The sequence below is a fragment of the Alternaria ventricosa genome, assembly GCF_023758065.1.
Source record: "Alternaria ventricosa strain BMP 2768 chromosome Unknown scaffold_7, whole genome shotgun sequence".
In the NCBI taxonomy this organism is placed as follows: Eukaryota; Fungi; Ascomycota; class Dothideomycetes; order Pleosporales; family Pleosporaceae; genus Alternaria; species Alternaria ventricosa.
In genome coordinates, this window is record NW_026055687.1 from 1066157 (window position 1) to 1083381 (window position 17225).

The following is a 17225-nucleotide window of genomic DNA, read 5'->3' on the forward strand; positions in this document are numbered from 1 at the left end:
AAACAGAACAACCTTGGAAACCCTTTGCGTCATACGCAGGTTGGGTCACACATAGAAGAGCTGTCATACCCAGCGCATGAGATTAGCATATTTGGCTTAGCCTGTAGATCCTGCTACACACCATGGATCACAGATCTTGAAGATCACAGCCCTCGCTGGAAGGTAGAACATAGCTTGCAGCTGACTACCCGAGCGCCATAGTAAAATGCATTTCCTGTGGCTGGTGCCGTTTGACTTGAAGAAGCTAGCAACGCACACCCTGGATGCAAACGTGTACTTACTGCACATACGATTGTGCAAGCTTGCTGGATTATACGGACAAAACATGTATCGCAACCCCCGAGCAAAATATGGGCCCAAACACTAGAAACTTGATATGAATAATAGGGATCAAACATGGTGGTAGGTGAACAGATAGAAGGATGACATCGACAGAATTTGACGCGACAACTGGGAAGATCGAATGAGATTAATATAAATGGTGGTGAAAATGACAAGATGATAGAACGTCTGGAACAGACAGTGAAGAGAAAAGGACATCATGTGTCCAGTGAAATGATCATCAAACGCTGAATGACACCATACCCATAAGCCTCCCCTTCTGAACAGACTCATCAAAGCATTCTTTAGACAGAAATGGGATCGCAGTCGTCAACCCCTCTGGACGTGAGGATGTAGAAACAAAACAGTGAATGAAAATGTAGGGCACCATCCAGCATGATAAACATACTGGATAAGATAGATGATCCTGTATCTTAGACAGACCATTGTTCAAGGTCAAGACGCTGGCGGGAGGTGTTGGTGACGAATGACACGGCAGTCACAAGAGTTGACGGCTCGGGCTGAAATTCGAAGAAAGCATTGCAGTGAGCGTGCTGACATACTGACGTGACGTTCAACGTCGACTGTGACTAGTAAGATACTGCACGAGAATTGGAGAGCGTTAAAGAAATTGACAGGTCTTACCTATACGCGGCATCAACTTGAGAACGCCGCTTTCGCTTGCTGTAGTCTTCTTGCTGCCGCAAGCGCTCGTGCTCGTGGTCCGCATCCTCATAGCTTCTCTTCCGAGAGAAAGAGCTATCACCTCGGTCGAGTGAGGTTGCACTTGGCACATCCTGTCGTATCTCGCTGCTAGGGTTTTCGGGTTCGAAATCAGAGCCAGCCATAGTGTGGTTGCTTCCTTCGGAGAGCGCCGGACTGCCCCTGGAGCCATCGAGACCATGACCACTACGCTGAGGCGCATTCCAAGGATCATAGCGTTGTTGTTCCGGGGGTGGAGGTGGGGGCGGGGGCCTGGAGGCGGTGGAAGACGACATGGAGCCGTACGGCCGAGGCAGCGGAGGTCCATGTGTGTTGTTGCGATGCCCTCCGTACGATTGCGCTCGTTGAGGCGGAAGAGCAGGCTCTGCAGTCTTTGTGGAGGCAGAAGGTAATGATGGCTTGCCAGGAAGTGAAGATGGGGGCTTCGCATCAGAAGCAGATAATGGTAGTGAAATCTGCTCATCGGATGGTGGCTTTGGAGTCCCGGTCACGCCCAGCTTAGCCAGGATGTCTTCTTGGCTTAGCTGTTGAGGAGGTGCTGTCTCAGACTCCGTGGTGGCAGGTTTTGTGGATCCACTGTTAGTAGCGAGTGCCTGCTCAAGGTTATCCATAATGTCCCACGTAGCGTCGCGCATCTCCAGATCCTCATCCTGTTGTACCTCCTCGTATAATTCGTCCGGACGATCTCGTTGAGCAATACAATCCTCTAGCGAGACCAGATTGGATGTCATGTCCTCGTCTGTAAATACGACGAAGACGGGGTCATCTTGGAGTGTCTCCCATTCGTCTGTCTGCCTAACATTCAAGAAAGCCTCGTGCGAATTGTCGGCCGTAAAGTACATTGACACTGAATCTCCGTTGTCCAGTTTCTCCGGCGTGGGTTTGAGTGCGTCTTCTTCAGCCTCGGCGAAGGTTGATGGTAATGCACGAGTTACCTGCTTTGCGGGATGCCAGATGATAACTCCGAGACTTAGGGCCGGATCGACAGGTTCATTGCTTTTGGGCCATATAGCACCATCAAAATCGAAATCCCAGTCGTCCCAGGCAAGGAACAGTTGCGGCTTCTCGCCTGAACTCCCCTCACTCAAAGCACTAGTGGACTGATTAGACGATGGAAGGGTATGGGCAGTAGTGAGATGAACAGTCGCCTGAGTTGGTGTGGCGTGAGGATCCGGCGTGGAATGAGTATTGTTGGGTAATCCGTTGCTTGAGCTGTATTGGTTTGACGAATAAGATGCTTGCCCCTGCTGCTGTGACCACGATGAATTCTGCCCATAAGCCTGTTGATTGGTGTTAGCGGCCGCATGCTGAGGCTGATATCCTTGATAGTGGCTCTGTGGTGGTGCATAGGGCTGCGCAGGAGGTTGATTCGGAGGTTGCGAGTACCCTGTGTTTGGTTGATAACCTGGTTGTGGCCATTGATAATTAGCTTGCGCCGGCGGATATGCGGCCTGCGGGTAATTCGGAGCTTGGGGCGGCGGCTGGTTATAACCCTGAGCAGAATAGCCATGGTGCGCAGGGGGACCAGCATAGCCTTGCTGTGGGTAACTTGGAGGTACTGCGGGTGCTTGTGAGAATGTAGGCTGCGGCGGTGGGTACTGATTGGGAAACTGAGTGGTTCCAAAAGGACCCTGAGGTTGCGCCGGCCCACGATAGCCCGGGGGTGGGGGATACCGAGTAATTATCGGATTTCCCTTCTTCTTTGGAGGTCTACACATACGTCAGAAAACGGCCTTTGGGGAATCTAAAGTTGAGGTTCGATGTTGTTGTTCTTTTCAAAATATCTGGCCGAACTGCGAGTACGTGGTGAGATAAAGGAAACCTACTGAACATGAGGAGCACGGTGGGGTGGACCGGCCGGCGGATACGCAGCTCCTGACTGATATTGTCCGTATCCTGGTTGTTGTCCTGGCTGCTGTCCATATTGATAGGGCGGCTGTTGGCCGTATGGCTGACCATTGGCGTACGGTTGCTGCTGGAAAGGCGCCGAACCTGCTACAGGCCCGCTCCACGACATGCCAACTATGGGAATTACCTGTTGCGATGCACGTCAGGAGTAAGATGCTCGGGGTCGTATATAAAGAGATGAAGTCGATGAATTTTTCGGAAGTGGTGATGTAGGTCGGACTGGGTGTAGGCAAATGTTCTTGAGTTGAGAGGTGCGCGTCTCAAAATTTGGTCTGGTCGAGCGCACGAGCCAGGACGACGAAAGAGAAGCCCAAGCTCATGGAGGGACTTTCAACTTAGGGTGCTCTAATAACGCGTGAAGGCTGAATGACTTGGGGCGGAACTATGACGTTGGGAAAGACGGAATTGAGTTGACGGAAAGAGCCCTGAAGTGAAACAAGCCAGGCTGATGTGAGGAAAACCCTTGGAAGTTGCTATTGAGAGCACAGCAGGATGCAGATGGCGGATTGCGAGGGATGCAGGAGACTGGCCTCGGTACATCAGAATCTAATGACGCGACAGGAGGAAAGGCTTGAGAGGTGAAGACGCCGAGTGCACACCCATTCCATTGAAGCATGCCAACTGTTGTCGCGTAGAAATGAAATCTGGAGCGTGGTCACGTTTTGCGCTTGGGCCAGGGCCAGCGCGGGATGCCGCCGCATTTCAGGCCGACAGGCACATATTGCCCCCCATTGCCATGTCGCTCGCTTTCGCGCCATCGCCCAGATACCGCCCCTCGATGCGCCCCCGAGGATGATTGTACGATACAGACACCTGTTAGCGACCAGTATAGACTCGATACCCTGAGCTGCGCCGCGGATGCCCCAACACCAACACCCACCCCACAAACACCACCATGCCCGGCCTACCGTGTACGTCAGTCGCCGACGCCTGCGCATTCCCTGGGTGGCTGTGCTGACATTGTGGCAGCTACCGTAGACCTCGATGAATGCATATCGCGCCTGTCCAAGAAGGAGCTGCTCGCCGAGTCGGTGGTCGAGGCAATATGCGCCAAAACCAAGGAGCTGCTCATGAAAGAGAGCAATGTGGTGCACATCAGAGCGCCCGTTACTGTCGTGGGTGACATCCACGGCCAGTTCTTCGATATGATGGAGATATTCAAGATTGGCGGGCCGTGTCCTGACACCAACTACCTCTTCCTCGGTGCGTCTTCGTCCATTGGCCGTATGCCGCACGCGACCCCATTTCATGACGCTAATACATTCTAGGTGACTACGTCGATCGCGGCCTCTTCTCTGTCGAAACAATATCGCTCCTCGTGTGCTTGAAGCTTCGCTATCCGCACCGAGTCCACCTTATACGTGGAAACCACGAATCGCGCGGAGTCACTCAGTCCTATGGCTTCTACACCGAATGCTCGCGGAAGTACGGGAACGCAAACGTGTGGCACTATTTTACCGATATGTTCGACTTCCTCACCCTATCTGTCGTCATCAATGACCAGATATTCTGCGTACACGGTGGCCTCTCACCGTCAATACACTCCATCGACCAAATCAAAATCATCGACCGTTTCCGAGAGATACCTCACGAGGGGCCCATGGCGGACCTAGTCTGGAGCGACCCAGATCCCGAGCGAGACGAATTCTCGCTCAGCCCAAGAGGTGCAGGTTATACGTTTGGAGCACAAGTTGTTAAGAAGTTTCTGGAAGTCAACTCCATGTCGCATATACTACGCGCACATCAGTTATGTCAAGAGGGCTATCAGGTCCTCTACGACGATAGACTTAGCACTGTCTGGAGCGCACCGAACTACTGCTATCGGTGCGGTAACATGGCGAGTGTATTGGAGGTCAGCGATACCGGTGAACGCTTCTTCAACGTTTTCGATGCGAGCCCCGACAACGATGTCCACCGAGCAGAGCAGCAGCAACAGCAAGGCAAGGAAGTCACGACGGAGTACTTCCTATGATACCCAACGTATACAGTGGTGCATTCTTGGCTCGGAGCGAACCTGGCATTTATCGGCGTTGGCACGAGGCACGGCGTTCGGGCAAGACTATATTGGTTATATACAATCATGTGTGAAATGCGATCATGTACAGAAGATAGTACGCAATCCCAACACTCTCGTCGTTACATGCGTTATACGTGATTTGCGCACCTGTTTCAGCATCCTAAGTACTTAGTTTCGATCCAACGCGCCTCTTCGTCATGACCCAGCCTTGCGACCACAATCTTGATATCCGGAAACACGCTCAACACCCTGTTAAGACCTACGCGCCCTGCGGTATATGTCACAAAGACAACTCTGTCTTCCGGTACGCCATGGTCAACCAGTACCCTGACCGCCATCAATGCCGCTGCACCTGTAGAAAATTGCGGATCTAGGACTAAGACCAGTCCATGCTCTGCAATGTTCTCAGGAAGAGCCCGATAATGCAACTCCGGTTCTCCAGTCCTGTAGTTCGTCTGGATCAATACTCTCCCGGTCCTGCAGTCTGGTATGGTTCTTCGAAGGCCCGTTTCGAATGCACTTCCACCACGTAGGACTACTACTGCACTGATTTCCGCAACCTTCTTGAGTCCCTGGTACGTGTAGTTCTGGGGCGTAGAGATCTTATGTGACTCAAAAGGCAAGAAATCTGCAGCTTTCTCGACCAAAAGCGCGACCATCCGATCGAAGTAGAAGATAAAGTCTTCCCTCGACGTGGTCGGGTTGAGTAATAGGGTGTGCATTCCCTTGATTTGGTTCGTCTGTTGCAGTACGATAGCATTGTCGCTCAAGGGACTATCTTCCGCGATCTTGCCCAGTCGTCTCAGCTCCGTCTGATGCTGTATGCTCTTGCTTTCTAGCGTCTGTCGAACCTGGTTGCTCACCATGGTGATTGCGACCTTGTTCTCAATACCTCTTGGAATAATGAGATCGGCAATCTCCCTTTGCGGAGCAACATATTTGTAGAAGTTTGGCTTCACGAAAGCGAACCATTGTTTGATGCATCCTTCGATGTCGCGTCCGCGTTCCTTCACGTCCCGTACGAGACGTCTCGAGAGACACAGGTCAGCGTCGGCCTCCGCAAATATCTTGAGATCCAGGAGGTCGAGCACGCGTTGGTCATGCAAAGCAAAGATGCCTTCTAGAATTATGACGTGTGGCGAGTAGATCGTGGTTGTCTTGGAAAGGCGGGCGTGCTTTTGGAAAGAGTATATGGGCACTTCAGCTACTTTGCCGCTCTTGATGTCTTTCAAGCGCTCGACCAGGATGTCGAAATCAATAGCGTCGGGCGAGTCAAAGTCGAATTCGTTCCGGAAAGCCGCTGCAGATTGCTCTGGCGTCAGAGGCTTGTAGAACGAATCCTACATGCAGTGGTCCTTAGCTGATTGGAGCACGTGACCCACTGTGCGAGGCTGGTACGCACCATAGACAGGATGACAACCCATGGCAAGTTCAAAGATGCCACTATCGCCAGTGCCAGAGAAGTTTTTCCAGACCCAGAACTACCAGCTACACCAATAATGCTCGCGTTGCCCCACGGCGGTTCGTAGTGCGTTCTGCGGCCTGCCGAGGCCATGTTTGTGATTTCTTCGGATTTCCAAGCGAGACTGTGTTTCTGCTATCTCATGCTCTACCAGATCGCACCTCTCATAGCAAGACTGAACAATGTCGAGGGTGTATGCAGGGTTCCAGCACGATCGGGTTTCTGCAGCGGGCGGCTCTTTACTTAGGCTCGCGCTTACATAAGAACGACCCACCCCACTAGCGTTGCCAAGCTCGCAAGCTCAGTCTTTCTCTTCCACGAACCTTCACTCACAAACTTTCTCTCATCACGCACCAAGCTTTGCGTGACTGCCAGCACACTCGACCAACGGTCGAGCAGCTCTATCATTCACTGATGGACGTCGGCTGAGGCTTGCTGAGCGCCTCGCTTCACCATGGTAAGCTCCAACGCATCTGCTGTCGCAAAACTCCCACCCTCTAACAATCATGCAGAGCTCATCTACCGTTTCGGTGTCGGCGGCAACGCCAACACAGCATCCTTTCCAGAGGAAGATTGATGACATCAAGCCGTCCAAGACGTAAGTTGCTACCTGTCCGCGCCGCCTCAGCTACTGCCCCACTTGATGATTTCAAAATAAGTTGGGAATCTCTCCGAAACAACGTGTGGAGAACATGTTAACTTGTATCTCTGATCTCGCAGTAGCTGCTGCATTGCGCGCTACACTGTTTGGCACTTGATCAACAAGCTAACGTATGCACTTCAGGGACATCAACTTCGTCATCATGGACTACCTGGTCAGCGAAGGCTACCCTAGGGCGGCTGAGAAGTTCGCCAAGGAAGCCAACATCCAGCTACCTCTTGAAGAGGAGTCCATACAGTCCCGCGTAGAAATACGACGGTCTATCCATGCTGGCGACATTGACACCGCCATTACTAAGATCAATGATCTAAACCCTCAGGTACGCATGCTCGTCCCATTTCGTCCACCCCTTGCAGGATTATATCCAGTTTCATGCACCACGCAGAATCTCTTTGATGATAATCAAACCTTCAGTCCTTAATATGATTGCAAACAAACACATCCACTCATGTCGCATACCTTTTACTGGGCTTTGCTAACTTCGAGTCAGATTCTAGACACAGATCCATCGCTACACTTCGCGCTGTTGCGTCTGCAGCTTATTGAGCTCATCCGCACATGCACATCATCTACTGCCTCCGACATCACACCTGCTCTCAGCTTCGCGTCGTCTCAGCTAGCTCCTCGCGCAGCTACGAACACGGACTTCCTGAAGGATCTCGAGCTTACTATGTCGTTGCTCATTTTCCTCCCCGCTACACCTGGAACACTGCAGAAGGAGCTCAATGAACTGCTTGAACCTTCGCTCCGTCGGCATGTCGCGAGCAAGGTCAACGAGGCAATACTCACGAGCATGGGGGCACATGGAGAGTCACGCATGAGGAGTTTGGTGCGCCTACGCCAGTGGGCGGAGACCAAGGCGCGAGCTGCTCAAAAGGACATCCCTCCCGTTCTACCTCTTGGCTTGCAGGACGCCGATGAGCGGCCGGCCAACGGCAATGGTGAGGCTGTCGACGTGATGGTGCAATAGAGACGTACGAACACGGGGTATCAGTCGTCGACTGAAGCTTATCTGCCCCCTTGCCTTATGATGTAATGACTTGATGACGAGAGAGCTTTTGAGCTCTGGCCTATTAATGATACCACAATCAAATTCTGTGAACTCACATCCCTCATCTCCGTGCATGTATTTTATTTGGCAGTGTTACAACTATCCATCGTGGAAGTTGTAATTTTCAACATTGAAGCAAATGATGGGTTGTCTATGTGATCCAGGTCGCTGAGTTTTGTCGTTCAGATGAGGTACTTCCGTCCGCTATGGTAACCAGCCGTTAGGTACTTTAGCAGACGGTCGTCCCATGGTCTGGGTCGAGTCGAGTCTTTGATGGGTAGCGTAGCTGACCGCATTAGGCTGGTCGTTCATCATATTGGACTTGTCATCCTTTCGCGACCGGCCGTGTAGCTCGCAGGAGGTCATGAAGGTACTCATGTATGCTACGTATAAGACGGGCCTTGTGCTCCAACGTTGCGAGCGTTTCCGAACCTTCGCCCTCCCGTCATCCGCACAGCCAGCCCAGCGAAAAACACCGCTCTCGGACCTGGGAACCCCTGTGCTTTTTACCACTAGATCTCCAGCCCCTCACTTTCCCAGCCAACGCAGATCTCGCTCGGAGCCTATGTTTCTGAGCTCACAGGATATCCATCGTCAACCGTCCCTTTGCTCCGTAACATCCGGCCGCTTTCGATTGACGCGAGGAAGCTACTGTCCGCTACCCCGCGATTGCGGACGCGCTATTCCCACGCCTCCTAGCATCCAGAACCCCCGCATAGTACGACAGGAGCCGCGTGTGGTGGAGCTGTCTAGAGGCAGAGCTAAGACTCCCTTATTGGTCGATTAGCTTTCTCGAGGTCCTCAATTGGGAGATGTAGATGCACGGCTACATGTGGCTGGGAGAGCTTACGCAGAAGATCTGGCAATAGCGTTTGGAATTTGCGCTCGACCGACCCAGCTGGCAGGTTTCATCAACTCAAATGCACACTTACGTGGATTTGGCTCTCACATGAGCTGTCGAGTAATGCGGTGGAGGGACCAGATGGAGACGAGGCGCGATTGAACCGAACTGTGGCCGAGACTGGGCAGGACTGTGCCATTGCCATCCGCGCCTTCAGTTCACCTGTTACTTGAACAAGAACGATTGTTTGCCTTGAATTGTTTGCGGTACCGGCCGTGGCCGTTGTGTGCTGAGCAACAAGTATCAGGAGACATTCCGTCGAAAGAAGCTAGAAGCCTGGCGCTGACCCCACCTAACCGACCATGCTCCAACTCACCCCTCACACCATACTCAACGACGGTTTGCCTCGAACCATAATCCCTGGGCTGATTTACATGCGCTAGAGTCAGACCACACTATTTCCGGCAGTAGTTTTCGCCTTACCACGGATGCTTCGCGCTCGCGCTATGGCCGCTCCCACCCAGCCGATGCATCATGATCCAGCCATCATCCAATCCTCCCTCGTGTACCCCTCCAGAGCTCCACTGTACATGTGTACCTATCAGATGATTGACCAATGAACAAGGTCCATCAGCGATCTTCCAACTCCGACGTGTTGAGCAGGAGACCTGGCTTGGCGTGGATGAACGGACGCATTGCCTGTAGCTTCCTGTAAGAAGGCGCGAATGTATCCGGACCCTGGCGAAGTGACATGTTGCTCTCCAGGTGGGGTTAAAGCGTTGACATCCTTTCGGCATTAACGACAAGTATATAAAGCGTACGTCGTCCTGCACATTCAAGGACATCCACCATCAATCACATCTTCGATCTACTACTAAAACACTCTCACGTTCGACAACCTATCATACTCACTCAACATCATCAACATGCCCGAAATTCCCAAGGAGCAATGGGCGCAGGTCATCCACAAGACCGGCGGACCCGTCGAGTACAAGAAGATTCCCGTCCAGCAGCCTGGCCCTGATGAGGTTCTGGTCAACATTAAGTACAGTGGTGTTTGCCACACTGACCTTCACGCTGTAAACGGTGACTGGCCTTTGGTGAGTACTTCTCTTCTTGATACCGATGTCACATTCTAATTATTTCTAGGCCACCAAGCTGCCTCTCGTAGGTGGTCACGAGGGTGCTGGTGTCGTCGTCGCACGAGGTGACCTCGTCACGGATGTAGAGATTGGCGACTATGCTGGTAAGTTCCCTCTACCAGCGTATACCTTCTGGAGATACTCCCGAATGAGAATACACATGTCTTTTCGAGCAATACTAACTCGTCACAAGGTGTCAAGTGGCTGAACGGTTCCTGCTTGGCCTGTGACTTCTGTCAGCAAGCGGACGAGCCCCTCTGCCCCAAGCCTCTTCTATCTGGTTACACCGTCGACGGTACCTTCCAGCAATACTGTATCGCCAAGGCTGCCCACGTCGCCCGCATCCCCAAGGAGTGTGATCTCGCCGCTATTGCTCCAGTTCTGTGTGCCGGTATCACCGTCTACAAGGGCTTGAAGGAGTCAGGTGTCAAGCCTGGTCAATTCGCTGCTATCGTCGGTGCTGGTGGTGGTCTCGGTTCGCTTGCTTGCCAGTACGCAAAGGCTATGGGTGTACGAACAATCGCCATCGACACTGGCGATGAGAAGAAGAAGATGTGCACTGGAGAGCTAGGTGCCGAGGCCTTTGTCGACTTCTCCACGAGCAAGAACCTCGTCGCCGACGTCCAGAAGGCAACACCCGATGGTCTTGGTCCCCACGTTGTCATCCTCGTTGCCGTCAACGAGAAGCCCTTCCAGCAAGCCGCCGAGTACGTCCGCCCACGCGGTACCGTCATCTGCATTGGTCTCCCCGCTGGCGCCTACCTGAAGGCACCCGTCTTCGAGACTGTCATCAAGATGATCAGAATCCAAGGTTCATACGTCGGTAACCGCAAGGACAGCTCAGAGGCCATTGAGTTCTTCCGCCGCGGCTTGATCAAGGCTCCCTACAAGGTGGTTGGTCTCTCTGAACTCCAGATGGTGTATGACAAGATGAACAAGGGTGCTATTGCTGGACGCTATGTCCTGGACACATCGAAGTAGGGTGTTATTTGCTACTAAAGCAGAGGCAAATGTAATGTATATAGCGAAATTCACATGTTAAACAATATCTTGGTTTCTTTCGTGCATGCTGTTCCTACTGAAAAGTACAAAGTGCCGTAACAAATAACTTGTACCCAAGGTATTCCTATCATTTGCGAATTGCAGAATCGAATTGTGTATGCCCAAGATCTTATTTTCCTCTATTTTGGATAAGACATCGCCACAATTCTCTGCCATTCTTCGTCCAAGAGCAGATGTTTCCCTCATGCTCTTCTGCTCTTGCATGCAAACACTCTTCAGCCGCGCCAAACACGATCTTCGCCAAATCAGCCCAGCCTGGTCGTAGAGTAGTGACACGGAACGGAGCTAAGCTCCAGAATGATGATGTAAGGGTGTTTGCTCGTTCGAGACCAACACCGCTTCCCCGCATCTCGCATCCGGAGCACAGTAATTCCGCAGCTCTAGGCTCGTTTTCTCAACAGACGGTCCTCCTAAGCCGCCTCACGTGCAGCCTCGTAGCTCCCGGGCTAACACGCACCAGCGCGGCGTCCTCTTTGTCCTCTTTGCCCTGCATGAACTAGTCGATATAGCGCGACATTCGCTCGAATTCCGCACTTGCCAACCTCCTCTTTCAAGCGACCCACCTCTCCCCCTCAGTGCCACTACACGTACTATCCATGTCCAGCACGTACTGCTCCAACCGATCCATCATCCACCCTGACTGAATCGAACCCGCAAATTGTGTGCCTTCTTGCCAGCGAATGCACTTGCTCGCTGCGCTAGAATACTCTACACACCGTGTCTTTGCACTCTCACCCAGCGTGACGCTTGTAGACGTAGAGCATTTGCCTGCAGCGTAGGAGAACTGGAGACATGTCGGTTTAGATTCGCAGATGAACTTGCACTTCTCAAAGGGGCCTGAGTCGTCGGGCTCTACGTCCATGGATAGGTTGTCCCAGTCGTCGAGTTTGGCGGAGAGGCGGGGGAGTATGTACTCTTTGAAGACGTCGCGGTGGAGGAGTTGGGTTTGGCCGTTTTGTTGGCGCGTTTGCTCGAAGGTCCATAGAGATTGGATGTCGGTTGGGCGCATGTGGTGGTATGTGATTGGGGCGTAGCACCAAGGCGTTCGACCTATCTTCGATGCGTTGTGGTCGAGTGATGATACTGGCTCGCCTTGGAAATGGGGGAATGCCCAGAATAGAGGGACGCTGACTTCGCGTAGGGCTGTGGCTAGTACCATGTCGCCTGCCCAGCTCTTGTTCGTGAATGCGTCGTACTCGGCGAGATTGGCGTTTCTTCGTTCTGTTACTTTGCGCATGGCGGTGGAGGAGAGTACGAATCCGGATCCGCCGTGTGCGAATAGTGTGTCGCCGATGTACATGTGCTTTCCCATATACAATGCCTGGTCGGCATTGAAGTGACTCAGGTACTGGAGGACATTCTGCCAGACCATGTAGGTGTCGGCTTCGATGAACACGAACCACTTCGCATTTGGACGGTAATTGAGTGCTTTGTCGACCATGGGTAGGAATTTGAAGCGATCCAGTTTCCATGACGGATTGTCTAGTGATCCTCCTGGTCCGCTTCCGAGATGCGTCGTGTTTTTCAAGCCCTCTCTTCCATGAGTCTTGAGGTGGTCGTAGAGCTTAAACTCTGGTACTGAAGCTCGGAGTTCATCGCTGATGCCTTCGAAAACATCGTGTATTTGATTTCCGTCAACCTCCTCTTTCACGTCGGAGTAGACAATGTAATCCGGCACACAACGAAGTGTGGTCTCGAAATGGACGGGTAACTTCTCAAGCACTTCCGTTGCACCTGTTCGGACAACTACTAAAATATCATCTGCGATTGGCGAATTCGGACATACTGGTGTCTCAGCACCTTGTGGTGTTTCCTTTGCGGGGGGTATCCTGGAGGCTGATGTATCATTGTTGACCGATGGACGGACGGCAATTCCGTGATGTTGTGGCAGAAGGAATCTGTACAGTACAAGGAAGCAGACTGCAATTACGAGAAGCACCGTGCGGCGACTGCGCCTTCGAGTTAGTCCAACAGGAGAATGATGTCTTCTCGGCGCATAATGCAGGCCTTTCTCATCCCGGAATGCGCGATGCATCTTGAACGATATGGTGGAAAAAGAAAGAAAACGACTCCCAAGAGGGGAGAATGCGAGGCAAAGCTGACATGCTGAAGGAGCGCCACAGTCCAAGATAATACATGAGCTGACACTTTTGTGGCGTGGTTGGCGGCTGGATGCCTGGTTCGTATTTCCTTTGTTCCTTCTTGGAGCGCTTGGGTATAACTCGCATATTGCGGCACAGGTTCCAACCCTGACTCGCTAAACACAGGGGAAAGCGCCACCATTTTGCTAATTCGACCAATTGAATAAATCGCAAGAGGGCGCGGTGGGTAAGGCGAGTCGCGACGTTGCTAAAATCATGTTCGTGTTTGGTATGTGGAGATGTGGTGTCGGTCGTTGCGAACCTGATCGACGAACTACTCATGGTCTTTGCTCGCGCGATAGATGACGGGTACGCGCACGAAGGATCCCAGGGATTCAGGCAGATCGTCCGGCGGCTCGAGATGCAATGTCGGCTGCAGCTTACTGCGATCCTGCACCAAACTGGATGTGATGCAGTATCCTCGAAAAGGGGTAATGCGATGTGAACGATTGACTGTACGGCCGCAACCCACCCACATCTCCTCGCATCGAGTATATAGTCCACTACTTTGATATGTGAGTGCCCTTTTACCGAATACAGAGAGAAAAGACGAGATTAGTCTTACTAGCAGGTATGGCGCATACAGCTAGTATTAGGGCTGAGTGACAGGTGGTACGGGCGGCCTAACAATGACTAGCAGATCAAGCTACTTCATCACACCAAACGGAACTTTGCCGAAGCGAAGATTGGGTTTCCTACTAGTGGTTATGATCCGAGCGATATGCGAGTGAGATGTGCATGCATACGGCAGTTGCGAAAGGGAGTGAACCTGGGGTTCGAGCTGATTCCTCGCCATCTAATAACGGGATGGAGAAATTGAGTATTCAATGGCTGATTGATTGTATACGCAAACAAGGCCAGATACCGACGGCCAGTTTGCACCAAATTCTGCTCAAACAGAGGGTATATATTTACAAAAGTCCCATTTATACCATTTGGTCTCCAAATGCCACCCTTGTGGTCTTGCTATTAGTGATCACATATATGCTACTCATGACATCGTTAGAGAAGTATCCCATGTCGGGTAGAGATGCGGAAAGTCCAAACGCCTGCCTTTTGTGTATAGAAATGTGGTGGAACAAGGTGCCGAGTAATACAATCCTGGAAGAAAGAAGGTCGTGCTGAGAATGCTTAGAAGAAATGCTGTCCGCCGTACCCGTTCATCGCGGTAAGTGGCGGCTGTAGTAATGTCTGCGGTTGCTGCTGCTGAACAATGTTTGCAGGCACGTAGTGCGTCTGGTAAGGATGCTGTGGCATGCTAAAGTCTGCTACAAGCAGAGGGTTACCAAAGCCCGTTGGCCGCCGCTGTACTGGGGCAGGTGCAACCGAGACTTGCGGCATCTGCTGCTGAACGACGACCTGTGGCTGTTGCTGATACACAACACTACCCTCTTGCATGTGGCCATTCATCTGCTGCTGCTGTTGTGGGGGTGGCGGAGGCGGAGGTTGTTGCTGTGGCTTCTGGTCCTGGGTTTGCGGCGTATCCCAGCCCCACTTCTGCTTCAGCTCTGTATTGACGAAGCCTACACGCCAACCTGTCTCTTGCCTGATCTTATCGAAGATCTGGAGGACCTCTTCCTGCTCGCGTCGGTCTGTGAGCGGTTCAGCTGCGATGGCGAGTGACCGTAGCGCTACACTGGCAACCCCGCGGTCTTTGACGTGTGCACTAATACCGCAGATGAACTTGGAATTTTGCTCGAGCATGGCCCACATGTCGGGTTCGCTAGGGCCTTGTAGCGGATTGATCTGTGCGAGCAAGACTAGGGATGTATGATAGAAGAGCCGCGCTATTATCGATGCTCTCTTGATTAACCAGACTTCGGGGAACGCTGAACCGGATATTGTTTGTCCGGGGTACAGATATGCCATTGGGTGCATGGTGCGTGGTATGTTCTCGTTCCACCTGTCGGTCATGTCTTTCAGTCGAAGCCACTCGTTGTGCCGTTCCTGCAAGGTCTGCCTGGCGACATCCTGGTTGCGCGGTATCGATGCACGGAAATTGCATATCCTTGCCACGACATAGAGAATACGATGGGTCCAAACTTCTTCCTTGCCTGACTCAGTCTCTGGTGTAAAGTCCATCTCGATGCCCCACTCGTCGGGGTCCCAAGCGACCTGCCAGTTGAAGTGCAGACAACTCAGTATCTCCATGCCGACGTTCAGCCAGAAACAGGCGGCTCCGATGCCTGTTGACCTAGCGTTCCAGCGGCACTCTTTGATCAGAGCACGAGCCCCCGCGATGTGGTTCATCCGTTGTAGCGCACGCTCTCCCATGATTTCGTACACGTTGAGTATTACCGCAGTGGTAGCGCATAGAATGGTATCGCGATCGGGGTCCTGCAGAGAGTGCAGTAGGTCGCGTGTGGCTACATCGTAGTAGTGTAGTGCTTTCTCCTCGCTATATTTGGGATTGACAAGGGCGAGATGTCGTGCACCGCATGCGAGGAAGGCGTGTAACAGCATAGGTTCGTTAAGCGCATGGAAGGGTAGTAGACGCGAGAAGTGCTTGTGTGCGTCCATGCTGTCCATCCAGATGCCAATTTCCTCGACGAAAACCTGCATGTATAAGACCTCTTCTTGGCTCTTGAGGTAGTCGCGCGTGGGGAGAGGTCCGGGACTGGCCGAATGCTCCATCGTGTACGGGGACGGTGTTGGGCCGTTTGAGAAACTCGATACTAAAGAGTCAGCACGAACAGCTGGTATGGACGGTTGACTTACTTGAACGCCCGTGTTGGTGCTGGGACCGCTGTTGGTCGAAGTTGTAGTTGAGTTGCGCTTGCTGGTACGACTCCTGTGCGATGCCCTGGATGGGAGGAATGTGCTGGCGCGACGAAGCTGGCGGTCCCATGCCAAAGCCGTTGTTGCCCATGTGAACATGTGCGTCCATGTCCTCTACTGGATACATTTCTCGCCCGCCCACGTATTCGGAAGCGATAGTCCGTGACTCGTCCATAAAAGCGATCTGGTAATCGATACCTTGGGGGATCAAGTATGCATTCCTCTCGCAAGTGGTGTCGAGGAAGTTGAGCTTCTTGCCCCAATTGCACTCGCGCTGGGACTTGAGGCAGTTGTTGCAGGTCGGTTTGGTTTCATCGCACTTGAGATGGCGCTCTCTACATGTCAGGCAGCCGGTCCGAGTCCTCTTAGGCTTATCGTCGGGTGTGGCATCGCTGGCTCTCTTTCTCGAGGGTAATGGCTTGCTCGTGGGCGAGTCATTGTTGGAGGGTGGTGTAGCGGTATTGGCCATGCTGACGCTCGCTCGGGGACAGGCGCTGCGCCGTCGCTCGCCGTTGCAGGGCGATCACGACCCCGTAACAGGGCGCGCAGTGGGCCAAGTCTGTCGATCCCTCCACTTCGAATTCGTGGTCAATCGTCGAGTAGTCGCGGTTGAAGATGTGGGGTTGGTCGAGGACCGCCGCGATCTGACAGCTCGGTTGCGACGGGACGGGACGCAGCGACGTAAGATTCGTAAGATTCGCAGTAGTGCGGCTGCAATTGCAGTGTTTGAATAATAGTGGAAAGAAACACAAAGGCGTGGATCGGTGGTCGTGGTGCGAATGCAAAAGTGTCGAAGAGGGCGCAGGGATAGGAGGTCTTGGTGAATTGGCCGTCGAGAGGGCGTGTGCAGCGTTCGGTCGGGGATGATATGCAGGAACGCGCGCAGTCTAGGTGGAGGGGTGGGCGAGGAAAGTCATGGGAGTGAGGAGTGCTTTTGGCGGGACAGAAGCAAACAAGTAGCAGCAGCGAGTCGTGAGGAAGGGTGGAATATTGGATTATACCTGAGCGGGCTGGCGTACATGCAGGCTATGACGAACGATAGGAGATGCTGGACGTCCTGGCAGGGAGCGTCGCAAGGGCAGGTGTACGCGAGGCCTTGGGGACCGAGGCGCCTGTAA

General features: G+C 52.7%; 7 protein-coding genes across 7 annotated transcripts; 3 read left to right on the forward strand and 4 right to left on the reverse strand.

The window, feature by feature from the left end:
- Positions 1-962: 962 nt before the first annotated feature.
- Positions 963-3061, reverse strand: J4E93_005127 (uncharacterized protein; the record flags this gene model as incomplete). The annotated part of the gene is made up of 2 exons (XM_049343050.1): positions 963-2754; positions 2871-3061. The coding sequence occupies 2 exons, from the start codon at positions 3059-3061 to the stop codon at positions 963-965; spliced, it is 1983 nt and encodes a 660-aa protein (XP_049200050.1).
- Positions 3062-3847: 786 nt separating this feature from the next.
- Positions 3848-4924, forward strand: J4E93_005128 (uncharacterized protein; the record flags this gene model as incomplete). Its single annotated transcript, XM_049343051.1, has 3 exons — positions 3848-3863; positions 3922-4155; positions 4221-4924. The coding sequence occupies 3 exons, from the start codon at positions 3848-3850 to the stop codon at positions 4922-4924; spliced, it is 954 nt and encodes a 317-aa protein (XP_049200051.1).
- Positions 4925-5121: 197 nt separating this feature from the next.
- Positions 5122-6524, reverse strand: J4E93_005129 (uncharacterized protein; the record flags this gene model as incomplete). Its single annotated transcript, XM_049343052.1, has 2 exons — positions 5122-6309; positions 6372-6524. The coding sequence occupies 2 exons, from the start codon at positions 6522-6524 to the stop codon at positions 5122-5124; spliced, it is 1341 nt and encodes a 446-aa protein (XP_049200052.1).
- Positions 6525-6937: 413 nt separating this feature from the next.
- Positions 6938-8062, forward strand: J4E93_005130 (uncharacterized protein; the record flags this gene model as incomplete). The annotated part of the gene is made up of 3 exons (XM_049343053.1): positions 6938-7029; positions 7216-7411; positions 7583-8062. The coding sequence occupies 3 exons, from the start codon at positions 6938-6940 to the stop codon at positions 8060-8062; spliced, it is 768 nt and encodes a 255-aa protein (XP_049200053.1).
- A 1848-nt stretch (positions 8063-9910) lies between these two features.
- ADH1 (alcohol dehydrogenase) lies at positions 9911-11107 on the forward strand (the record flags this gene model as incomplete). The annotated part of the gene is made up of 3 exons (XM_049343054.1): positions 9911-10084; positions 10134-10230; positions 10320-11107. 3 exons carry the CDS (start codon positions 9911-9913, stop codon positions 11105-11107), a joined length of 1059 nt encoding a protein of 352 aa, XP_049200054.1.
- Positions 11108-11738: 631 nt separating this feature from the next.
- On the reverse strand, positions 11739-13416 carry J4E93_005132 (uncharacterized protein; the record flags this gene model as incomplete). Its single annotated transcript, XM_049343055.1, has 2 exons — positions 11739-13017; positions 13337-13416. 2 exons carry the CDS (start codon positions 13414-13416, stop codon positions 11739-11741), a joined length of 1359 nt encoding a protein of 452 aa, XP_049200055.1.
- Positions 13417-14460: 1044 nt separating this feature from the next.
- On the reverse strand, positions 14461-16576 carry J4E93_005133 (uncharacterized protein; the record flags this gene model as incomplete). Its single annotated transcript, XM_049343056.1, has 2 exons — positions 14461-16004; positions 16048-16576. 2 exons carry the CDS (start codon positions 16574-16576, stop codon positions 14461-14463), a joined length of 2073 nt encoding a protein of 690 aa, XP_049200056.1.
- Between the last annotated feature and the right edge of the window lie 649 nt (positions 16577-17225).